This window comes from Lemur catta, chromosome 18 (genome assembly GCF_020740605.2).
Source record: "Lemur catta isolate mLemCat1 chromosome 18, mLemCat1.pri, whole genome shotgun sequence".
NCBI lineage: Eukaryota > Metazoa > Chordata > Mammalia > Primates > Lemuridae > Lemur > Lemur catta.
The window spans coordinates 18,182,178-18,209,115 of record NC_059145.1 but is presented as its reverse complement, the minus strand read 5'-3'; the positions used below and the strand labels follow the sequence as shown (position 1 = coordinate 18,209,115).

The window sequence follows — 26,938 nt, the reverse complement described above, 5'->3', positions numbered from 1 at the left end:
GGTAATGCATGTCCAGTCCCTTGTTCCTGGCTTTTGGATTCCTACTTTTCCAACTAATTTTGGGATGTTAATTCCTCTTGCTTCAGAGAGGTGCTGGATTATTCTGCAAAGACAGTGACTAGGAAGTGGCAGAAAGTGTTGCAGAATAAGTGGGAGATAAGACCCCTCTCAAATGACATGTATTAGTCTTGCTAAGAAGTTATAGGGATTCCTAGAAAAGATTTTCTAATCATCTCCCACCATGAAACACTTTTTCCTTCTTTACCATTAGATAGATGGTGACTGATCTTACACAAAACAGCCCCAAATTGGGTATACTTTCTTGTAAATTATTGCCATAGATGAATTAAGAGAGTATGAATAATATATACATAGTTTCCATACTTAGGGATCCTTATTTAGGCTCCATCTATGTCTATCTCCCTCATCTATTTAGGGAGAACATTTTGGGGATTTATCCCAAATCAAAGAAAGTTACTAATTTATTTCACCAGTAGAAGAGATTTTGACACAATTTTACTATAGGCTAATAATAGAAGCAGAACTTGAACCCTGGAAATACAAAAGAAAAAAAAGGAAACAATAAAGTAAGAACAACAATTGCTACTCATTAATAAATAGTTTTGCAATGGTTCTTACAGATTATATTGCTGCTATGAGAAAAAATACAAACAGAACAAAACCAAAAACCACTGCTATTACTCCCCACTCTGCAACCTCCGTATCACCCAATGAGCAATGCCTCTCTAGTGCGGGAGCCTTGGGAATCCTGAAGGGTCCCCTGTAAGGAAAAGGCAGAAAGCAGTTGGGTAGGAGAAAGTTGTCTGGGGACATATCACATCTGGTGATGATTAAAGAAACGGTGTAGAACACACTCTACCAGATGTTGATATTTCCATCTCATTATGATTGAAAGAATAAAAATACAATCTCACCGAAAGATCTGAAACATCCTTAGGTTGTGCAGAAACTAAAACACCAAGCTGGCAGTGAATCTTACCCACATCTACCACAAGGCACTCAGTGCCATACGATTGAATTTCAAAGTCTGAAGTCTTTCTGGCATAAGGTTTTCTATGGATGCTAGACCTAAAGAAAGCCCAAGTTAGAGACTGTGTTTCACATCACACTTGGGGAGTGAGAAGTTGTGGGTACAAATCATAATTCCTTTTATACTTGGGACTCTGGAACCTTCCTTAAAAGGGCAGCAGTGTTCCCTCAGTCCTAGGACTTAGAAAGAAAAAAAGAAAGAGTATTATGGAATGATAAAAATATACAAGTTGGTTGGAGACCTGCAAAGGCCACCAAACAAGAGACTAAATCAGGGTGACGAGTATCCTGAGAAAGACATTTCAGGCTTGAATGGGAGGTGGGGAAGAATGACACCCTCAGTGGGGAGGTGATATTTTGGTCCTGAAGTGCCAAACATATTGTAGTGTCTAGACTGAGAAACGGGCTAGGGAAGAAGGAAGGCTGAGAGGGCAGAGGGACATATCAGGAAAATAATTAGGGACTTCACTTAATGGAACAGATAGGCTAGGGCCTTGGTACCCAGAATGGCCCACGGACCAGCAGTGCAGGTTTCTTGGGAAAAATTATTAGGAATTCAGACCCTCTGACCCCACCCCAGATCCACTGGAGCAGACTCTGCATTTTATCAAGTCCCCAGCTGACTGATTTGCAATTAAAATCTCAGAAGCAGTGGGCCAGAGCATCGGTTGAACTCTGGGGATATTTCTGCTAATGTGACTTCAGGCATTGCTGATGTTTCAAGTGTTCCAATGAACAGTGGGCTTGAATATTAAAACAAAACCATTAACTCTGGTGCCTCTGATGATGTTGAAATATCAGAAGCCCTTGGCTTAGGACAGTGACACTTTTACTGGGGACATTTTGAGAATGGCAGCAGAGGGCTGGTTTAGAGCATGCCATACTAGAAAGAGCCCTGGTCAGGAGTCAGAGCATCGAGGTTCTAGTTTGACTTCCTCACAGCTCTGTGATTTTAGGTAAATTACCTCCTTTCTGAGCTATACTTTGCAAACTCCCAAATTATAGTCCTAAATGAAAACTGGGGGACTCTGTACTGACCCTTAGTTTCTGACCTCCTGCCTTGTGTGTCATTTCTAAGCAAGAAGTTTGGGCCAAGAGCAGCAGGCATTATCTGGCTCAGAGCTCATGCTCACGGCACCTCCAGGGCTGAGCTGCTGGATTCTTCCTTACATTGTTACTCGTCCTGTCCCCCCCTGTACTTTTACCCAAAAGAATCTCACTAGTAAGTAGATAATTTCACAAAGGGCGAGCACACTGCTTAGTATCTAAGCAGCACTCAATAAATGGAGGCTACTACTATTTAATACTATGATTAGTTTTATTATCATTACTACTATTATTATTGTTACTGCCTTTCTGTGCTTACTTTGTTAGGTTGGTATGAGAGGGAATATAATAGATGAATAAAATATGTTGCATCTTCAATAATCAGAAAGTAACAAATTTAAACATTTCCAACGGTGAAGGGACCAAGTAGAAATGAAGATACGTCAAGTGAATAAAGGTAATATGCAGTGGTGAAGATAGAGAAGGACAGGTGCATGTCCTGCAAAGGGACCACAGCGTAGGCTACGTGCTCGCTGATAAACCCTCCATCATGTGTCCTGCTACATACACCCTGGAGTGACCTGGTTCACACTCTACAGAATTAAAGTCCCTAAGTTGACAAAACAAGGGGTTGGGTAGGGCTGATACCAGCTTCTGTGGACAGAGTTCATTCTGGTCTGTCAGTGCCTGTACCTGCCTGGTTGGCACCTAGGACATTTTGGTTGTTAAATGCTTCTATCTCTACTAACAAAGTTTCCAGTGAATTCTCAAAAATCATTTATCACTGGCCAAATTTTTTAAAAGATTCATTTATTCATTTCATGGATGTGTGCGTTTGTTCAATCGATATTTACTGACTGCCTGTTACAAACCAGCCTGGTACAAGGCACTCAGACAAAAGCTAACATAGGCCTACCCTCCTCAAGGAGCTCAGAGCCAAGGTATCAGGACGACAGATGTAAACTGTGAATATCTCAGCATCGTGGAGACTCAGATCAAATGAAAGTCATGTTTTTCGTGCCCAAATCTGCACAAAGTAGCACTGAGGAAGGTCTGCCTTGAGTCAACATTATTTGCACTTCCAGGCATGCTCTGGGTTCTTAAAGGCTAAGGTGTTACATTTGGGGAGATTTCTTTCCATCTTTACTTACAGTCCTACTTGATTTCCACACCCATCCCATCCCATGTGCTTTAAAAATGAAAGGAGAGCTATGTAAAGTCACCAAAGGCAAAGATACATTAGGATGTCATTACCCAGGATAGCTGCAATGAGCCAACAGTTCTCCAATTTTATGACATTAGAAAAAATTCATGTTCTGGAACATGTTTCACCCAACAGCTTATTATGACATATTCACTGTGTGCATACTTAGCCAAAATCTTCCTCCTTTTTTATCAGTGAATATCTAATCATAAAAGCACTTAAAGAAAATCAATCAGAATCTTAAATTGGCTCAACACCTCCAAAACTCATCACCGACAAGACTATCCAGCTATTATTTTATGTTGATTTGAGCTAATATAAATTTAAATTATTTCGATACTTTCTAACTAGATATAGTTCTAGCTATTATTTATTTCTAATATACTTCCCTCTTTTTTTCTCATAATAAAACACTTCTCTTTTTTTGGAAATTGCTCCTTTCCCATTCCAGTGCTCATCAGTAGGTGGAGGTGACTCTATCCCTTGGCTGTAGGTCTTGCATAAACAGGTCTGTCTAGTTAGACTCAGGAGCCACCGAGAAACAGGCTGTCTGGTTTATCAGGATCTTAAGCACTAAGGATCACAAGAGCTTAGCATTGCCAGGGGCCACCTTTTGCCCCCACAAGAATCTATATGGGAATGGAGTCAACATGGAGAGAAGCAGAGTCAAGAAATGCTTAGAAAGATGGATTGTTTATGGAATTGGTTCAATCCCTGAATCCAACAGATTGGGTTCTCGTGGAGCAGAGGCTTACACAGAGTTTGAGATAAATGCTTTCAGTCAGTGATTAAAACCAGTGAAAGGAAGGATGTCGAAGGCGATTGGGAAGAAAAAGGAACTGAACTATGATGTGGTCCAGTGGAGACCTGGTCATCATGGCAGGAGGCTCTAGATTAAATACTGCCCGTCAGATTTGGCCAGCATTGGGCAGAAATGGCTGACCCTTTCTAACCCTGCTTGCTCAGTCACCAGATGTGGGCTGCCTCAGGAAGTGGCTCTCTGCAGCTGGGGCAGAGCAGGAAGGAGTAGAGGGCTAAAGGCCATCCGCTGACCCCACCCCCCATAGCGAGGCAGCAAGTCCTTCTGGGTGGCACTTCTCACTAGAAGCCATTGGATCATCCCAGTTATGTGAGCCAGTAAACTCCCAGTTTTCTTCAAGCCAGTTTGAACCCATTTACTTCTATTTGCAATCAAGGGAATCTGTTGTTTCCTTTCAAACTTAAAGTTCCTTTGGAATGTCACCATGCCAGCAAGACACAGACTGGGGAACCCAATTTAAGCCCACACCAGCCTACAGGGTGGCAATGATATCTGTTAATCACACCCCAAATCTGCAGTCTCCAGATGGCTCACATATTTCACATGGCTGAAGATGGAAGATATTTGTTTTACCGGGCTGAGAGTTTGTGATTAAAGTTGACAAGTCATTGGGGGAAAAGTACTTTGGTTTGTATGTCACAGAGCAAATGAAGTCCAGCATATTTACATTTGAATAAGCTTTACCATGATGGGAAGCAGACTTCTCAGTTTCGCTTCTGGTCAGAAAGATCCTCTCTAACTTGTTTATCTCTCAGTGATGTGTTTGTTTCTCTGAGATCAGTGATTTATACATTAATAATGCCCTTTTTGTTCTGCAAGTGACCAAGTTTGCAATAGTGAGCATGAGAGGAAAATCAAACCAGCACTCCAGGCTCATACTGGGGAGCTAATTAAATTATTTTCATATGTGCTGAAGTTCATTTTCACTTTGGGCAGCTATCTTGTTAAGCATCTGAATTTCTAGCAGTATTTCAATTTATACCAATGTAGCATAAAATTTGCAATTCCAACAGCCCAATGAGAATGATGTGAATATACACACACATAACATTTCCATATATATATTATACACATATAAAGAGGTCCAATGGCACATATTAATAAGTGTGGATGTGTGCTCATGCCTGTGTGTGTGTGTGTGACAGAGAGGGAGGGAGAAAGAGAGAGAAACTGCAAAGACTCCAATTTGTGTCATGGTATAAAACTAAACAACAAATGATAATGGTGTAAGGATAAAGCATTGCTCAGCACTGTTAGGTAATCGAAATGAATTTGATCTTGTTTGCCTTTAAAACCCTCCTTGCTGGAATGAGTCAATTGTTTATAAACTTCTCTGGATGGACTATTTTTTGTAGAGTTTCTCATATTCCCACTCAGCTAACAGAATCTAATACTCGGGTTATCAACTTTCTCGGGGTAATTTACAGAAGCAATAACAATACAAATGCTGTAGGCCTTGCCCTGAAACTTCCTCAATAAGCATGAACAGCAGCAACGGAGCACTACTTACCTCCAGAGTGCGGTGGGGGCCCGCAGAGCAGCACGACACCCTGGCCTTCACGCACTGACACGGTACTTCTCATTTTGGTTTTAAAATTCTCCAGATCTGATTTGAAAACAAAAGAAGACTGAATTTCAGAAAGAACAATAAAATTAAAATTTTTACACCAAGACATTCCTTTCTTTTGGAAAATGATTTTTAAATATCTTTTCAAGAACCTCAAGAGGAAAACATTTTCTTTGAAGTAGAAAAGCTGGATTCTGATTTCTTTATGTAGGCATCTAGAAATTGAACAATACAATAGAAATATACATCCATTGATCCCATGTTGCTGTAATAGTGTCAAAAATAGCATGAACTATCCAAAAAGGCAAAGCATGTAGTAGAATGAACCAACCAGACAATATAATTCAAAGGAAGAACTGAAATATCTTGAATCAAAATATACATAAATATGATTTCCTTATCTGTGTGAGTGACTCGTCGTATCATGAAGACTTTCAGCTTCACCTTGTAATAAAGACCAAATTTCATGAATTTTTCTCATAAAGTATTTTTTCATAAATAGCTTATTATAGCTATATTTATTGTGTATTTATTGTTGTTATTTACAAAAAGATTTGAAAATATTCATCTTTGGGGACAAATCCTATTTGTCCCATGTCCTGAAGGGCTCTGTGAAGATATATATCACTGGAAATTACTATATAAGTAGAATTCTAAGGATAACAGTAAAGTAAATCCTCATATTACATTTTATTTATAGCTCAAAAAACATAAATTATTTTTCTAACTGCCCAAAGTATTTTTTTCAAGCGCTTAATGAAGTTTAAAAAAATAGCAATCAAGGCCTATAAATACTATTAATATTTTGATTACCAAGTTATTTTTAGAAAACATTTAATTTCTTTTAATAAGAATCCAGGGTAGCAAATGCTGGTTCATAGTTTCCAGTTTAAATTAAAGAAGAGAGAAAATTCTATTGACTTCATTTTTTGAAATGCTTAAGTCTATGGGGAAAAAGAAAGAACAAATCTACTGTTTCTCTAAACTCCCACTTAAAAAAATGCTTGTGAATTATGCAGTTAATATACTCCATGGTGTCACTTTCTGTATCAGAACAATTGTACTGTCAATTTCTGAAAGAATATACTCATATCATAGCTCTTCAGGGTTGATATAAATTGCCTAAGTGGTGACTATACACAGTGAGGCAGTATATGTATTTTAGAATACAACTTGAAAAATTTCAACTTTTCTTTGAAAAATGTAAAAAGCAAAATAATTATCCTCGGATTGATAAAACCACAATCTGCAGACACTCGTGGATATTCTAAGCACCATAAAGCAGAACATCAGAGGGAAATAAGAAGGTCTATGTGCCCTGTTTTATTGTCACTGAAAACAGTATTAAATTGCTAGGTTATAAACATGGAGTAAAGTAATTCAGCAAAGTTGACATTATGCTTTCCCAGAAAAGATGAAAAAATTGTGGTTATGGACTTATTTTAACCATAGGTTATCCTATAGAAATGATATGGTAACATAGCATTACATCATCTTAAATCTGTAACTAAAATGCAACATTCTCAAAACATTAAGGCTCTTGAAATGTAACTGAGTTGGAATTACAAAATTGGACCATCCAAATGTTTCCCAATGGCTAAACAGGGAAACACATCATATCAGAATGTAGCCTATACATGGAAAAATGATTTCCAAAGATTATTTTTTGGCAACCAAGTATGCATTATTGCTGCTTTGCTGCCCAATTCCTTGTTTCTTCTGCCATATAATTTCACACCATGGAAGTTTTCCATCACTTATTTTAGCTAGAATGTGCAAAAAAGGACAAAATAGTTCTACAGAAACCAATATTGTCTCTTCTAAAGGAAAAATCTTTTTTTTTTTTTTTTTTTGCCTAAGCACAAATAAAGCCTGGCACATTATCTGCCCACTGGTCTAGACATCTGACTGATAACTCTCTCTGCATACATGAGGGAAAGGAACATTTCTTCAGATACCTGATATGACCCGTTCATGGAGCATAAGCATTAGGCATAACAAAGAAAAATAACAGAAGAGGCTCCAACACATATTCTAGGGCTTAGTTGACTGCAAAGTACTGTGATCACAATAGATTTCTTTCTACAAAGCAGTATTTCCTGAATTCTCAGTTTATGTTATTCAAAGTACTACCTTATTAACAAAGTTATTTGTTAATAACCTTAATAACAAAGTTATTCCAAGGACCACCTTAAATCCTGGGATTCTTCTTTAAAAATGTAGATACTTGGTAATCACTTAAAACTAGTGAATTAGGATTTCTGGGGGTTAAATCCAGGGATCTGAATTTTTAATAAGCTTACTAGTTGAACCTGAAGTACACCAAATATTATTTTGTGGTTTCTAATTAAGATGTATAAAGATCAACCCAGATTAAGTATCTTGGAAGGTATCTCAAATTTTTGGAACATCTGAAAATGCCTATGTGATAGAGAATTTGTTAAAAATCCATTGAGCAAAGATGAAAAAGGGAGCAGCCACTTATTACACAAGTATTTATTGTGAGCCTACAAAACTTCAGCCCATTGTATGGCAGGTTCTGAAGGTATGAATTATTGGGGGCCTACTTTTAAGGAGAGCACTGTCTAGTTAGGAGATAGAGTTGAGATGAAAAGCTGCATTTGAAATGGTACTTGCTGGAAAGGTGGTGAGTATACAGAGGAATGAACACATAACCTTTTCACTTACAGCTGTTAAAGATGCTTCAAAGAGCAGAGCTGGCCAAATGGGAGGGTGGTATGAGTCAGGGGGCAGGGACGAGCGTTCTTTCAAACAGAGGGAATAACATCAGGAAAGCACAGGTGCTTAAGAATATACATGTTATAGTCAAGGTATAGCAAGACTGTCCTTCTTTTGTTAAAACACTAGAGACTATCAGAAAAAAGTAGCAAAAATCTCTAAAACATTTCAGATCACTGAGATACCTCCTGGATGATTATATGTGTAACCCAAATGTAAGTCAAATTGTATGTGGTCCAATTTTGGCAAGAATTGCATTAGAAAAAGCTCTGTTCAGGAACAAAAAGTAAATAGAAAGCAATCCAATATTTACTGGGCAGAAACTTCTCAGCTTTTTCTTTTTGCCTCTGCTCCAATTCTTGCAAACCCTGCCATTATCCTAGAGCCTCTAATTAGCTACTTTCAAAACAAACCAACATGATAAAGAGCATCTACAAATAACTACAGCTAACAGTGTATTTAATGGTGAAAGACTGAACATTTTCTAACATCAAGATGTCCGTTCTCACCACTTTTAGTCAACATAGTATTAGAAGTTCTAACCACTTCAACAACAAAAAAATAAAAATGATGCAGTTTGAAAAAGAAGAAATAAAAGTATCCTTAATTGAGATGACATGGTTTTCTAAATATAAAATCAAAAAAAGTCTTTAAAAAAGCCTAGTACTAATAAATGAGTTAAATAGGTCTCTATATATTATCAATGAACATGCAAAAATCAAAATCAAAATGTCAAAATCATTTACAATCATTAAGAAAATGAACTACTTAAGTATACACATAACAACCCACGTAAAAGATCTGGATACTGAAAATTACAAGGTGCTGATAAAAAAGAAAAAAACCCACAGAGACCTAAATATTACACATGGAGGCACACAGTATTTTCATGGATCGTTAGACTCAACATTGTTGCCATTCTCTCCATATTGATATAATGTCATGCACTACAGAAGGTCATTTTTAACAACAACAAAAGTTTAAAAAGTAAAAATAAATACATAATTTTTAAAATAGAAAAAAGCTTATGGAATAAGGATACAAGAAAGAATATATTTTTATACATCTGTACAATGTATTTGTTTTAAGCTAAATGTTAATATAAAAGAGTCAACAAGTTAAAAAAAACATTAAAAAGTTTATAACGTAAAAAGTTACAGTAAGCTAAGGTTACTTTATTATTGAAGAAAATTTTTTTATAAATGTAGTATAGCCACAGTGTTTATAAAGTCTACAGTAGTGCACAGTAATGTCCTAGACCTTCACATTCACTCACCACTCACTCACTGACTCACCCAGAGCAACTTCTAGTCCTGCAAGCTCCATTCATGGTAAGTGCCCTGTACAGGTGTACTATTTTCTATCTATTTTATGCTGTATTTTTACTGTAGATATGTTTAGATACACAAATACTTACCATTGTGTTACAACTGGCAACAATGTTCAGTACAATCACATGCTGTACACGTTTGTAGCCCAGGAGCAATAGACTATAACATATAGCCTAAGTGTGTAGTAGGCCATTCCATCTAAGTTTGTATAAGTCCACTCTATGATACTGGATGAAATTGCCTAACAGCATATTTCTCAGAACACATCCGTATCACTAAGTAATGCATAACTGCATAAGTTTAATGCAATTTCTATCAAAATCCCAGCAAGGTTTTTTGGTTTGTTTTATTTTTATATTTTATTGATATAGATAAATTTATTCTAAAATTTACATGCAAAAGTACAGGCCCTAAAATAACTGAAACAATCTTGACTAAAAAGAATAAAGTAGAAAGAATCACTCTACCTAATATTAAGCCTTATTATATAGCTACGATGATCTAGATAGTGTGGTACTAGCAGAGGGAGAGACAGACAGAGGCAAAGAATAAAACAGAGACCCTAGAAACAGACCCACACAAATATGCTCAACTGATTCTTGAGAAGTGTACAAAAGCAAGTCAATGGAAGGAAGCATAGCCTTTCAATAATTCAATAAATGGTGCTGGAACAACTAGAAAACCACGGGGGCGGGGGGAACTCGACCTCAACTTTATCTATACATAAAAATTAACACAAAATGGATCACAAACTTAAATGTACAATGTAAAACTACAGAATTTTTATTTAAAAATAGAAGAACATCTTTGGGATCTAAGACTAGGCAAAGTGTTTTTAGACTTGACACTAAATGCATAGTGGTTAAAAGGAAAGATTGATAAACTCAACCTCATCACAGTAAAAACTTTTGCTTTGTGAAAGCCCAAGTGAAGAGGATGAAAAGACAACTACAACCTGGGAGGAGATACTTGAAAAACCACTTATCCGGTAAAGGGAGAGTATCTAGAATAAATGAGACCACTCAAAACTCAATAGTAAAAAACATACAATCCCATTAGAAAATGAGCAAAAGACATGAACAGACATTTCACTGAAGAGGAGAAACAGATGGAAAATAAACACATGAAATGATCCTGACCATCATTAGCCATCAGGAAAATACAAATTAAAACCACAATGAGATATCACTGCACACCTATAAAAATGGCTAAAATAGAAAACAGTGACAGCACTGAATCTTGGAAAGGATGTGGAGAAATTGGTTACTCAGACATTGCTTGTGGAAGTGTAAAATGTTTGAGCGATTATGGAAAACAGTTTGACAGTTTCTTAGAAAACTAACCACATAACCACCATATGATCCAGCAATTACACTCTTGGGAATTTATCCCAAAACATTTGTTCACACAAAACCCCTACACACAGAAGTTCATACAGCTTTATTTGTAACAGCCCTAAACTGGAACTAACCCAAGCTCCTTCAGTTTATGAATGGCTACACAAACAGTGCTACATATGTACCATGGAATACTACTCTGTAACTAAAAGCAGTGGACATTTATGCACTACACCCATTAGATGAATTTTCAGAAAATTATGCTGGGTGAAAAAAAATGCCAATTCTGAAAGGTCATCTACTGTATGATTCCATTTATATAACACTTTTTAAAAGCACCACATTTTAGAAATGGGGTTAGATTAGTGGTTGCCAGCCAGTGTTTAGGGAAGGTGGAGGCAGGGTACAGGTGTGCCTATCAAAGGGTGCTGAGGGACCTAGTGGGCGTGGCACTGTTCTCTATCTCGACTATGGTGGTTGATACATGAACCTACACGTGTGATAAAATTATGTAGAACTAAATGCACAAACACATAAACAAATACATGTAAAACTGGGGAACTCTGAATTAGAAAACAAGCAAGAAAGTAAAGATAAAATCCAGCTCTCCACGTTTCCTTTTACTCTTTTTCCTCTTTCCCCGCACCACCTACAGGTTGGAAGCGGCTCACTCTGTTTCCCCTTTGGCCAACAGCTGTGCTGTGCTGCTCTACCAGAGCCCAAAGCACGCGGGGCCAGTGTCTTCCAAGTCACCATCAAAGAGAAGTGTGCATCAAAGAGAGGTGTGACTGCTTCCTTGTGAAATGTCACATGGCTCATTTCTGGGGTAAAAAGCCTCTATCTTGACACATATCTGTTAAATCTCTCTATTGGGCTAAGGCTTGCTGTTGGCTACTCAAGCACTTCATTTCCAGGTTGATCTCCCCACCTCGTGGAGTGAGGAAGATCCCAGGAAACCACCAATGGATACAGAGAAGAGACTGGGGTCGTTTTGACTTCCTCTGACAATCCTGTGCTCAATTTGGTATCTGATTCCACTTCCTACAATACTGCTGGTGTTGGTATTTCACGTGGATTAATCTAGGTAGTCAACTGTCGCACAGTGTATGTGAATTATCACTCAGTATAACAGCAGGGATATAGTGCCAAGCATATCTCTGTATGACTTAAAAACAGCCAAAAGAATGACTTCCATTCCTAACAAGTAAGTCTGGGAAACCCTGGTAAAGTCAAGTTAAATGAGTATTATCCTTATGCAGGATAAGTCAGAGGCCTTAAGAGAAAATACAGATTGATAAGGTCTACTAAAGTGTCCTAAACATATTTGACCAAACAATTCCATGTTGAGCATTTTATGGGAAATGTTGGCAAAGGCCCTATGTGCAATTGAGTATGTAAGTATCAAAGAAGATGACAAGAGTCTGCAAAGTAAAACAAGCCATTTCCCCCCCCAAAAGGATTAAAATGGGACATAAAAGTGGCAATATGTCAGAAATGATGGCTAGGTGACTAAATGGTCATAAAATTTTAAAAAATTTGAGTTCTTCCTCAAAACATTTTATGTATACTTGTAATTAGAGCATAAGTAGCTAATAAAATCACTATCAGTGAAAATTCCACGTGAGCTTTACTACTTGTGTAGTAACACAATCCTATTTGATGCTCTGAGGTAAAGTGTTACCTCTTCAATTAAAATGCAAAATATTACCCAGTAGTGATAAATCATACCAGGAACACAGATATAGTCAAGGTAATGGTCTTCCATACATAATGTCTTAAATGTCTTCAGTGTTTTATTGTTGAAATGCTTAGTGATTGGTAGTTACCAAATTAAAGCTTTACTCAAACAGTGTAATTGACAAGACTGCCTTTGAAAGAATCAGGTCACTGCCAATAAAAGAAAGTTGTCCACTGCCATGCAAAAGCTAAGAAAAACTCAATGAACACACCCAAAAAGGCAATCAAAATCAAAACTGCAGCTTGGTTGTGGTTTTCACCTTTAGCTCGGCCGTGTCAGATGCTACAAATAAAGAAGCAGCCCATGCAATGATTTGGTTTCACCATCAAGTGGTAAAATTTCAATCAGCTGAGAAATCTCATTAAAGAATACCCACAACCTTTCTTCCTGCTTCCTAGTACATACAGAAGCATGTGCAACATCTCCCAAATATGAATATTAGACATAGTCAACTGACTCTTAGTCATCTTCAGTATCAGCATGTCCAAAACTCAACCATTATTTCCTGCTCTCTATGCCAATTCCCAAATCCAAAGTGTCTCCTTTTTTATTCTCTTTCTTATCTAATACATCAGTTCTTTTTTTTTTTTTTTTTTGGAGACAGAGTCTCATTCTGTTGCCTGGGTTAGAGTGCCGTGGCATCATCATAGCTCACGGCAACCTCAAACCCCTGGGCTCAAGGGATCCTTCTGCCTCAGCCTCCTGAGTAGCACATGCCACCACGCCTGGCTAATTTGTTCTATTTTCAGTAGGGACAGGGTCTCAATCTTGCTCAGGCTGATCTCCAACTCCTGAGCTCAAGCAACCCTCACACCTCAGCCTCCCGGAGCGCTAGGATTACAGACGTGAGCCACCATGCCCAGCCACATCAATACAATTCTCAAAATATCTAACTATAAAGCCTCTATTGGAGAATTCTTCCATGGCAAGGTGTGTCTTAGGAAAATAAAAGCTTTCTCTTATGTGAAAACAATGGCATGTTCAACATAGTTCGACAGTATCTTGGTTTTGTTTTCTCCAAAACAAGAGCCTCAGAAAGGACTTGGTGACATAGTTTACAGGGGAAGTGATCTCGGGAGGTCAGAAGGAGGGAGTGGGAAGAGTAAGAGAGAGATGGAGGAAAAACCAACAACCAGGTGCATTAATGCAGCTCCCACTGTAGGCAATGAAGGCTTGCAAGGGAAAATGCATTTGTATAGGCAACAGGTTTCTTGGAGTGTTTCTTCCGGCCGGGCATTCCAGCAAGCCCTCGTTCAGGTAAGGCAAGAGTCAGCACACTTATGTAACCAAGGTGTTATCTCCTACGTAAACCCATGTGATCACGCTTTCGCTTGGCATATTGCCACCTATTGTTCTGAGCCATATATAAGCGCTCGCCATATTCTCCCTGTGAGCATTACTGCCCCTCACTCCTCAATAAAGAGTATGTAGAGTATGTCCCATCTACCTGCTGCTGCTCGCCTCTTCTTTCAACTCCTGAAACCTGCTCTGGTGCACTCTCCAGCCGCAGACAGAGCCCCCTCCCCACAAGGCTTGATTCCAAATGAACCTCTGGCATACATACAGAATGCCTTTCAGAATAATCCATTGGAAAGATGAGAGTTTGGGGTGTTTACATACAGGCTGCCAACCCCAATAGTGGAGGGTTTTCCTTGGGGGCAATAATTCCCCCATCTCCATCAGAGCCCCCACTGTGAATCACACTGTCCATCCCTACTGCAAATGAACTGGAGGTGGGCAGAGGGGATGTGATACAGGCCAGCAAAAATGTCTACTGCAAATAGATTTTTGTTACTTAAGGCTCAGTCTTTTTAGAAGTTTTAAAACAGGTGTGTATGTAAGTCTCCAAGCAGAGAATGAAGTATCTAGTCCATACTTTTCTAAGCCTACTTAGGAAATAGGGAAGTACCTAATAAGAGCTTAACATCCTTAGGATCTATTGTTTTGTTTTTAAATACAACTTGGGAAATATCAGCACAAAGTGTGGGCTCTAACTACCGAAGTATACCTTATAAGACTCTTCTACATAGGTATTCCATAGTTCAGCTTCAACTCTGTCTCTCATCTCCCCATTTCCCTGGCACCCCCAACTCCCAGCCACATGCATTAAAACTCACTTTTTCATTGATGTAGAATTTCATTGACTTTTATTCATCTTCAAAACCAGCTTTGGCCACATCCCTTCCTTGAAATTCTTGAAATTACCTTTGTTCTTTCACCTTTATACTTTCTACACTGTTCTATTTTTCCTCCTTGTTCTGTTATGCTGGGGGCTCCACCAACATCACCGCCTTGTCATTTTCTTCTTCATATTTCTAGACTGTCACATATTTCTTGGCCTGCCTAGGTTGTCAATGGATGTCTGAAATGAGCATTCATCATCTCATTTTTCCTTGAGATTTCCATGGTGGATTTTCCTACCAAAGTTAAATTCTTAGTGTCTGTGTCACAGATTTCCTAACTTTCTACCAGTGAGATTTAGAAAAAGAACACAGGAATAGGAACAGCACGTATCTGGTCTTTGGGCTACCATAATTCAAGTCTGCAGGACTGGAGATGTGTCACCTGATCACTCTGTGCCTCCCTGTTTCCATTTGTAGAGTGAGGACCAAACCTGCCCTCTGAACCTCACAGGGTTTTTTTGAGAGAGGATCCTTAGCATCACAGATCTGAAAGCCTTTCAGAAAATGGAAGCAATTGTACAAGTGCAAGGTTTCATTATTCCTTTTGAGTCTCTGGTTAACAACTATTTCTATTCAATCTCTCTTGTGTGTCTATTATAATTTTTCAAACATTCATAGATTGCCCTAGCTTAAAAATAAAACATACCTTGCAATGATCCTCATGCCTGATGTTTCTTAATCATGCCCCTTGCCCCAGGTCCATGATTATCTATCTCTGTTTCCCTTCACCTTTTAACTTGGCTTGAACTCAAGTGTTTGGCCTCTAGAATCAGACAATCCCAAGTTCAATTCCTTCTCTGATGCTCTCTAGCTCTTTGACCTGGGGCAGACTGCTTCACTTGTTGATCCACAGGTTCCCCATCAGTAAATTGAGGATAATGATAGCAATTATCTCTGCTATTACTGTGAGGAAGAAATAAGAAAACCCATGCAAATTACTTAAAACAGTGCCTAATTTATAAATATTCAATAAATGATAGCGGCTATCATTTTTCCTTACATTCTTTCAGAAACCTCACCAAGTCTCAAGATTCTACCACTACATCTCTGTCAGTGATGTGTCCACCATATTTTGATTCAAAACATTCATGTTCTGCATGCCTTCTAGACATTTTTAGGATACCCAATTGCCATCTCATACTCGGCACTGCATTTTCCTGTACACATAATCCAGCTCCTCTTCCAACTTCTGTCTTTCTGTTTTTATTCTTTCAAAGATTCTCCCATCCAACTTGTCACTTCTTTTTCCTACATTTGCTCAATCTATTAAATTTGATCATGTTAATGCTTCTGCAAAATCGGTCTCTCTCCTCCCATTTTTCTCTAATTTCTCACTATGACCATATGCATTTTACTGGAACTATTTTATCATGCAGATTCAGCTGGCAGGCATAAAGCATACAGCCTCAGTATAGTTGTTTGTTTTTTATACTTTAGAATTCCCAATGCCATAAGGATATGAAGGAATTAATGCACAGAAGGATTTGCTAGGCAATGTGATAGAAATTTTCTGGAATTTACCTCACTTAATATTTACCAAAATTCTATTGTAGAAGTATTGTTCTTTCATGTTCAGGAAAACTGTGGCTCAAAGCTATTTTGGAATTTGATGAAAGTGATGCAGTAAGTGGTGGAGCCATGAGTCACATCCATTTCCACTGGTTTCAAGTCCAGTTCTTTTTATCTTTGTACTATGCAAGAAATCCAGCCAACCTTCAGGGTGCTCTCCCCACCTGCCGTCTCTCCCTTCCCATCCAATTCATCTGTCTTCTACCCACAGAGTTCAGTATTCTTTACAAAACATACCCTCGGTTTTTAATACCTTCTAAAAAGCCTACATGCATTTCCCACTGCCTAGATGACAAAGTCCACATTCCCTGTCCTAACATCCATTCAATCAACAGGTGTGTATGTATATATGTGTGTATATGAAGTACACGCCTCGGTTTGAAGTATTTGGACAAGAGAACATAGCCTGCCACTTGGCAGTATTTTTGATTCCAAAACTTTGCTTATGCCCCATCGTTCTCTTTTCTACTTATGTTAAGTCAACTTATCCTCAAGGTCTAACTCAAAATGTTCCTTCTATGTGAGGAAATCATTCTCTGAACATTCTGGATGTTTGCGGTGATTTCATTTCAGGGCGGTTTGCTCAGCAAGACTAAGGACAAGGACAGGGGCCTCCTCCATCTCCTCTTGTTGCCTTTCACAGGCCTAAGACTGCACCTACACAGTGCAGATGGCCTCAACTTAAGCAGTCAAATCCATTCCCTCTATGGCACTGTCAGGAGTCCAGAGCAAACAGAATGCTCTCGTGCCTAGGAGCTACTCTCTAGCATGCCCTTCTGCTTCCAGTAGTGGAATTAGTTATATTTGCTAGCAAGATTGATTATGCTGTTAATGTTTTCACTGAAATTAAGTTACTAGAGAAATTCCAAAGAAGTTGAAGAAATATGAATATAAAAAGAAATGGATTTGTTGTATATATAAAAACAAATTTAAATGCTTTTGAAAAAGTCAGTGGAGGAAATCCACCCTTCTTCACCCCAAAACTGTTGCCAAAATAGATGGAATAGTTTGAGCAAGACAACCATAACAGCTTGGAAAACACAAAATGAAAATCTTTAATCTATTTATTCTATTTCTGCACCCAGATTGTTTCAGAAATATTTTTTGAATGATAACTCAAAGGGAAAGAAAAACAGTAATTGGAAATCACAGAAAATCCATAATGGGTCCAAGTTTATACTAATAACGCAATGAACCCCTACTGTCCAACCTTTCTCAAAGAAGCACATTAGCACATTACAAAACAAAAAGCACACAGTTGCATATTCAAAGGAAAAATATATCATTTATGATACATATATACCTTTTTAGAATGATTACCTTTTTAAAAAGAATTTTTCAAATAACAGTCCAGCTACTTGTTCTGACCTATATCAAATAAGAAAGCCCTTTCCACATTTAGTCAAAAGTAAAAAAAAAAAAATGCTGGCTTGCTAATACAATCAAGAAAAATTAAGAATACTTTAATGTTTCTGCTATTGACAGTTTTCTCTTTTAATGTACCTACTCTAAGAAAAACAAATGAACAATAAAAAACAACTCTTGCCATTTGACTATGGATATTAATTTTACCTATAATACTAAAGTTTAAAATATTAATAGTTAATATAAACTGAAGAGTAAAATAAATCTTTACTCTCTGGGAGGTGTTTCTTCTTATACTTTTATGTATATTTTAAAAACTCAGATTTATTATCAAAACTACACGTTTTCATTTTTGTGGCAGTAGTAGAAATCCTTTTCTTTGAAACAAAGATATCTAAGGCATATGTGAGTTATAAGATAATTCAGAAAATCTCTGTGAAAAGTACATTTTAAAAGTCAATTTGATTTAATGGGTCAATGGAAAAAAAAACAGCATTCTTACACAAAACGTTATCAAATAAGGCTATATTTTCTAGGCTATTAAAGAATGTCATATTTCAAAAACTGATCCTTGTACTGGCTGTGGCATGGAGGGGTTGTAATCATTAGTTATACAAAGATGCACTGGGTCTTTTCACTTAGTAACATCTCCTTACGAATTTGGAAATAAAGAGATCATATAAAATGACATTATTCTGAATATGGGAACAAATTATACCACTTCAGTGTAGTTATCTTAATTATATACTCAAACATTTTTAAAAGCTTTTTAATAGTCTAGATTAAAATGTCTCAGTGGTTTCTTCAGCAAAGAATTTGAAGTTAGACAGACTTCAGTGGGAATATCCACCACAAAAACTAGCTCTGTGGTTTACACAAATTTCTCAGACTCTTTGATGCTCAGGTTCATAGTCTGAAAAATGCAGATAATATAATATAACCTGTGTTAGAGGCCTGCTGAGAAGAATATAGGAGAAAATAAATGCAAAATTCTAGGAATACATTAGGTGCTCAATAAGTGTTAGCATGTTGCTTCCTCTCTCCAGGCAAGGATACATGTCTTCCTTGCCACATCTATCCAGACTTATTTGTCACCCAAGCCCAGCTACATTTTTTCCTTCTCTCTTCAACAACTGCTCCATTACATCCATATTTATCCTCTTGCTTTTCATAGGTGTTGTCCCAAAGATCACCACAATTGCTATTCTTATCCCCTCTAAGTTAGTAGAGTAGTTGTTTAGTAATATTTGTTGAATTCAACACATGAGTTTTAAAGCAACTAATATTTGCTATCTGTGGTTGACTGAATATATCTGTCATTGAGACTGTTTAGAAATTTCATCAGTTTCCTTTAAGACACATGCGATTTTAGTAATGAATATAAGATGTTACAGTGTAAACTTACTTTTGCCCATCATAGGAGTATTGAAAAATCAAAAATACATTAGCATAATTCAATAAGTCTCCTAACACTACAGGAAAAAATATCAAACAGAGTTGTTACTCTTACTTACAAATAGTTCATTTTTAATGCTCTACTCACCAGCACATTGCTAGACTAAGAGCATAGTTCATAGGTGGTGAGAACTCTTATGGTCTGTCATTCAAAAAGTACCTTTGTTACATAGAAAGACCTAATTAAGGCTTTTTTTCTTTAATGATATTATCACTTCACACTGAAAATTTTCACCAAAATAAGAGACAGAGGAAAATCAAAGATTAGTCTATGAACCATCTGAAAAAAATACTTTCCTAACTCAAGTGAAATGGAGATTATTTATTTATTTGTACCTTTAAAAAAATTGAGAATATTACGAGGGTACAAATGTTTTGGTCACATGAATTACTTTTGTACAGTTTGAGTTGAAGTTATAAGGGTGTCCATCACCTAGATAGCGTCCATTGTACACATTACGTGTGAATTATACATCCCCTTCTGCCCCCCACCCACCTGCTTGATTTCCACTGAATTTTACTACCATATGTACAGGTGAGTGTTGATTATTTAGTTCCAATTTAATAGTGAGTGTTTGTTTTTCCATTCTTGTGATATTTCATTTAGGAGGATGGTCTCCAGTTCCATCCAGGTTGTTACAAAAGGTATTAGTTCACCATTTTTTATGGCTAATACTCCATGGTATACACATACCACATATTATTAATCCATTCATGTATTGATGGGCACTTGAGTCGTTTCCACACCTTTGTGATTGTGAATTGTGCTTCTATAAACATTTAAGTGGAAGCTTATTTTTATAAAATGTCTTTTTTTTTCCTTTGGGTAAATACCCAGTAGTGGGATTGCTGGATCAAATGGTAGTTCTATTTCAGGTCTTTGAGGTATCTCCATACTACTTTCCATACAGGTTGAACTCATTACAGCCCTACTGACAGTGTATAAGTGTTCCTTTCTCTCTGCATCCATACCACCATCTGTTGCTTTGGGACTTTTTGATAAAAGCCATTCTCACTGGAGTTAAGTGATATCTCATTGTGGGTTTGATTTGCATTTCCCTGATGATTAGAGATGCTGAGCATTTTTTTAATATGTTTATTGGCCATTGGTCTATCTCTTTTAAAAATCTTCTGTTCATATCTTTTGCCCACTTTTTTTTTTCAGCTTATTATGGGGGTACAAAAGTTCAGGTTATATATATTGCCCATGCTCCCCCATCCCAGTTTGCCCACTTTTTAATAAAGTTGTTTGATGTTTTCTTGCTGATTTGCCTAAGTTCTTTTTAGCTTCTGTTTATTAGTCCTTTACTGGATATATAGCATGCAAATATTTTCTCCCATTTTGTAGGTTGTCTATTCACTCTACCGATTGTTTCCCTGGCTGTGCAGATGCTTTTTAATTTAATCAGGTTCCAATAGGGAAAGAATAGGTCAAACTATCATTCTTTGCTGATGATATGATCTTAGATCTAGAAAACCCCAAATATTTTGCCAAGACACTTCTGGAATTGATAAATAAATTCAGTAACATCTCAGGTTACAACATCAATGTACACAAATTAGTAGCATTCCTCTACACCAACAACAGTCAAGGTGAGAATCAAATCAAAGACTCAATACCTTTCACAATAGCAACAAAGAAAATAAAATACCTAGGAATATATTTAACCAAGGAGGGAAAAGAATTCTACAGAGAGAGCTACAAAACACTGAGGAAGGAAATCACAGAGGATATAAACAGATGGGAAAACATATAATGCTCATGGATTGGCAGAATCAACACTGTTAAAATGACTACATTACCTAAAGTAATTCACACAATGCAATCCCCGTTAAAATACCAACGTCATTTTTTGCAGATCTAGGAAACGTAATTCTATGTTTTCTATAGAACCAGAAATGACCCAAATGGCCAAAGCAGCCTTCAGCAAAAATAACAAATTGACAGGCATCACTTTATCAGACTTGAAGCTATATACCACAAGGCTGTAATAACCAAAACAGCATGGTACTAGCACAATAACAGAGACATAGACCAATGGATCAGAACAAAGAATAAAGATATAAAACCATCTTCATATTGCCATCTGATCTTTGACAAAGCAGACAAAACCATATAATGGGGAAAAGAATCCCTGTTCAATAGATGGTACTGAGAAAACTGGATAGCCGCACATAGAAGACTGAGACAGGATCTGTACCTCTCACCACTTACAGAAATTAATTCATGATGGATCACAGACTGAAATCTAAGGCATGAAACTGTAAGAATCCTAGAAGAAGAGTTGGAAAAACTCTTAGAGATATCGGCCTAGGCAAAGAATTTATGAAGAAGACCCCAAAGGAAATCATAGCAACATCACAATAAATAAATGGAGATTACTTTTGAAAGGATCAATAATGACAACTTAACAATAAACAACAAATCTGGAGGCATCACAATACCAGACTTCAAACTATACTACAAGGCTATAGTATCCAAAACAGCATGGTATTGGCACAAACACAGAGACACAGACCAATGGCACAGAACAGAGAACCCAGATATAAAACCGTCCACATACAGCCAACTAATCTTTGACAAAGCAACAACAATATACACTGTGGAAAAGTAGCTCTATTCAATAAATGGTGCTGGAAAAATTGGATAGCTACATGCATAAGATTGAAACCAGATCCATACCTCTCCTCACTCACAAAAATAAATTGAAAATGGATAAGAGACTTAAATTTAAGGCATGAAACCATAGAATTTTAGAAGAAAATTTTGGAAAAACTCTTATAGATGTTGGGCTAGGCAAAAAACTTATGAAGAAGACTCCAATGGCAATCATAGCAATAAAAAAATAAATACATTGGACTTGATTAGAAAGCACAGATAAGGAAATAATCAACAGAGCAAATAGACAACCTACAGAATGTGAGAAAATATTCACAAGCTATATATCTGATAAAGGGCTAATAACTAGAATCTACAAACAATTCAAGCAAATCAGCAAGGAAAAAACAAACAACCCCATTAAAAAGTGGCCAAAAGACATGAACAGAAGCTGTTCAAAAGAAGATAGACATATGGCCAATGGATGTATGAAAAAATGCTGAATATCACTAACCATCAGGGAAATGTAAATTAAAACCACAATGAGATATCACCTTACCCCAGTTAGAATGGTTTTTATTAAAAAGTCCAAAACAATAGATGCCAGTGCAGATGCACAGAGAAAGGAATGCTTATACACTGTAGATTGGACTGCAAATTAGTACAACCTCCATGGAAAACAGTATGGAGAACGCTACTGTTCCATACAAACATGTATCTCGATTTCAGAATTTCACAAACGACCAGCCTGAGCAAGGGTGAGACCCTGCCTCTACTAAAAATAGAAAGAAATTAGCTAGATAACTAAAAATACATAGAAAAAATTAGCCAGGCATGGTGGCGCATGCCTGTAGTCCCAGCTACTCGGGAGGCTGAGGCAGAAGAATCACTTGAGCCCAGGAGTTTGCCATGGCACAAGAGAGTAAGACTCTGCCCCCCCTCCAAAAAAAAAGGAAAGCAGAACTTCACAAATAAGCAAATGTACATAATTTACAACTTAGAAGAAATTGAAATTACATTTTTAATGTAACTTCTTGCTAATTTTCATGAAGTAAGCCTTTAGAAACATTTGACCCAGAAAGAAACAACAACCTAATATAAAGTTACTTAAGAAAATAAAGTCATATATTTTGTCATTTTAACACCATACCCTAAAATAAACTAAAGCATAATAGATGGATCTAAATATTATGATAGCCTGCTTGTTGCCATGGAAACACCACTATCAGTATATCTCTGAATATGCATTTGCCAATGTTTCTCTGGCTAAGCAACAAGCACAGATTCATACTACTTGTTTTCTTTATAAGTTTTATCTGAGATCCAGAATAAACAAAGAACAAGAGTGCAATTTTGTACTTCAGAAATGCATTACACATGATGCTGCATGACACATGGATCCATTAGTCTAGTAGAACTCCCACCCTTTGGTACTTAGCCCTTGAAAACTATTTCTTAGTTTAAATTTTTTAAGTGCAAAAATGTATACAAATTAGAAAGCAATTAGGGCAACTGTGCTGATGCAGAGCATAAAATGAAATGAAAATGGGACAAATATAAATATATTTTTGTTGGAATAAATGTGACAATTTATTAAATGGATTATATTACCCTTTGAATCTGTTTGTTTATTCAAAGTGCCAAAAATCATGAAACTGGTAGGAGAAATGCACTCCATCAATCCTAGGTATGATGCTGTTCTCCATAAAATACATTCTCTCTTGCATTTAGCCAATATGATAAATTAGGCTACCATCCTCACAGAAAATATTTCTACACAAGTATATGGTCTATAAGCTTAACTTTCTAAACACTGAGGTGTCTGTTTTTGCTCTACTCAAGTCCCATTTTTTTTTTTGCATAAGTATTACATAATAAGGTAGGAGGCTTAGATGGGCTTAAAATAGATTAGATGGGAAATGGGTTCTCCATTTAGCCTAAGTCTGCCTTTTGAAATCTTTCCTTGAAATACAGAAATCTATTTTTTATATGACCAGGTGGTCTTGTGAACAAATAGCTGTGTGCATTCAAGTACACACACACACACACACACACACACACACACAAACATACAGACATTTTTACACCAGAGGTACTCAGAGTTGAGTTATTTATAATATATTCATTTTGGCCCACCACCATAAATCAGTCTCTTCTCTCCTGGCTAAATGCATTGTTTCTTTCTCTTTTTCTAGTCTAAGGATCATGACTAAACATGCCAGGCCTGCTTGCATTTGTGCACACTGTCTGTTGCAAAGAATATCTTTCTTTGCTCATTTCCATCCAACAATGGCCTATTCTACTAACACTTTTTTAAAAATTCCTTGTTACAAGATGGTTTTCTCTCCCCACCAAAAAAAATTGTCTCCTTTTTAAACTCTATCACTTTTCATTTCTTCCTTATCTATATTTTCTTACATTAAATCAATCACCTAGTTTTTCTTTCAGAGGTCTTCCTAAACTCCTCCTCTTCCTCTCTATCTTGTTTCCGCAATCTGAATTCAGACACATTTCCCACCTAGAGGGAAACATACGAGCCTACATGTAACGAATTGTGAGTTTCCCCATGGCTGAATGGGTGGTGTAAATGTTCTGCAACAATGATACTAGCTCACATTTAATTGGATCCTACTAAGTGCTAGTACTCCTTTAAGTACTTTGCAAGAATTAAGTCCTAGCCTGACTCTCATAGCAATCCTGGAAGGGGGTACTTTTATTTTCCTCTATGGAGTTCAGACAACTGAGGCACAATGACATTAAATGACATGTCCAAGGTCACACAGCTAGTAAGTGATGGAGCCTGGCTCCACAGCCCAGGCTTCTCAGCAATATTCTTGTAGACTCAATGTCTTCCTCCAATGGGGATGTTACAGACAAGATTACTGTACTGAGTTCCCCTGGGTTCTCCACTTGTTTCCAGGTTTGGCCAGAAATGCAAGTGGGAATGCTTTGGAGTGAAGGAGAAAAACAGCATCTCAACCTTAGGGAGGGCAGTAGCAGCTTTAAGGAGAAAGCCCTGCGTTTGGAGGAAAAAAGAGCACAGACCAAGCAGTCTGTCCACCAGAGCCAGAGCTGTAGTTCCGGGGCTGGACAGTGGGAAGCCGTGGGCAGTGCCCTGCCTATCTGACTCTCTCCTTCTTTCTGGGCCAGAGGGTGCTTTCAGCCTCACCACTCACTCCTTGGTTCAGTAGCCCACTGCAGTGATGAGCACTCAAGTCTGAACACGCAGCCTCTGCACATGCAGAAACCCACCCCCCTGTCCAGTTTCACCTTCCTCCCATCCACTGGACCAACTGTGGCCAGACTCGTCTTTCTTACACATCCGTCAAATCCTGCCACTCCCCTCCTCAGTGGCTCACCACTGCCTTCAAGATGAATCCAAACTCTTTCGTATGGCCGAGGTGGTCTAGAGGGATCTGAGTCCTGGCTTTCTCCCCATTGCCAGTGGCACACTCTGCACTTCTGTCAGATAGAATTCCTTTCTCTCTGTTGCAGAGCACACCCTATTTCTGCTTCTCAGGCTTCCTTCTTCTGCTCCTTCCACTTGGCTAACTACCATTAACCCCTCAAGTCTCAACTCAGGTGCTGTTTCCCCAGGAGGTCTTTGTTAACAGTCTGTTCATCACAGCACAGTGTTTTTAAGTATGATGTGGACTTCAGAGGGAAATGAACTCTTGGTCAAAACCTGGCACTTACTGGGTGGTATATTAGTTTTCTAGGGCTGCCACAGTAAAGTACCACAAACTGAGCTGGCTTAAAACAACAAAAATAACCTGTCTCACAATGCTGAAGGCTGGAAGTCTAAACTCCAGCTGTTGGCAGGGCCATGGTCCCCCTGAAACTGGTGAGGGAATCCTTCTTTGCCTCTTCCTAGCTCTTGTGGGGGTTTGCTGTTGAACCTCGGCATTTGTTGACTTGGCATCACTCCGTATCTTCCTTCATTATCACATGGCATTCTCCATGAATTAGAGGCCCATCCCACTCCAGTATGGCTTCATCTTAACTAATTATACCTGCAATGACCCTGTTTCCAAATAAAATCACCTTTTGAGACGCTGGGTTAGGGCTTCAACATATCTTTTTTGGGGGAGACATGATTCAACCCATAAAAGGTGGTGAACAATATTATGAATAAATAAAGCAAGTGAAAATGTTATGTCTAGGGAAGAAGAGGCACTTAATAAGAGACTTGAGCATCTCTGACGTGAACTATGCATGTTTTAGGCGGCCTGAGCAATAGATATTTTCCAGAAAGCTAATGGATTTCCATGTCTTTTTCCAGAATTTTTCACCTACCTGACAATGGACCTTGTTTAATCACAAGCTTCAAGATCATGATAGAATTGTCTGTACTTTTCTTATGTCCAACAGCACTAACTTTCTAGTTTTCAGCAAATATTCTTGCCTTGGTGTCCCTTCACCCTACCCAACTGGTACTTTAAACTAAATGTGGCATAGCTTCATTTCTAATTACCAATTTAACTAAGATTTTATATACTCCTAGGAAAACCATTTTAATTGAGGCATTTTCAGCAAAAACTTAAATTTTCTCTATTATAAACCTGTCAGGTACTAGCTGAATATGGCCGGTTCCTTTGCTGCTCAATTAAAGGACATTATCAACCATAAAAAAATCAATGTTAATTAAAATCCACAAATGGATAAGATTAGGAAATACTAAATATAAATGATTATGAATATTTTTACATAGCACCAGAACACCTTACCCATGAAGCCGCACATCCTAATATGGAAAGATGATAAAAATTATAGACTGGAAGAAATTAAATACAGCTATCTTTCCTGAAGTCAGCAAACAGAATCACTTCAATAAAGTATGTAGTGTCTAGACAGCTATTGCGTTATTGCTCCATGATGAATACAGCCTTTCGGTATGCTTGATGCCACTAACAGCATTCATAATATTTAATGCA

General features: G+C 37.6%; 1 protein-coding gene across 1 annotated transcript in view; it reads right to left on the bottom strand.

Annotated features, from left to right (window-relative positions):
* Window positions 1–26,938, bottom strand: part of CNTN3 (contactin 3) — a 239,404-nt gene that overhangs the window by 133,987 nt on the left and 78,479 nt on the right. Inside the window, exon 4 of the mRNA XM_045529894.1 lies at window positions 5,632–5,727. Within this exon, the coding sequence (XP_045385850.1) occupies window positions 5,632–5,727 (96 nt within the window). The remainder of the gene's footprint in view (window positions 1–5,631; window positions 5,728–26,938) is intronic.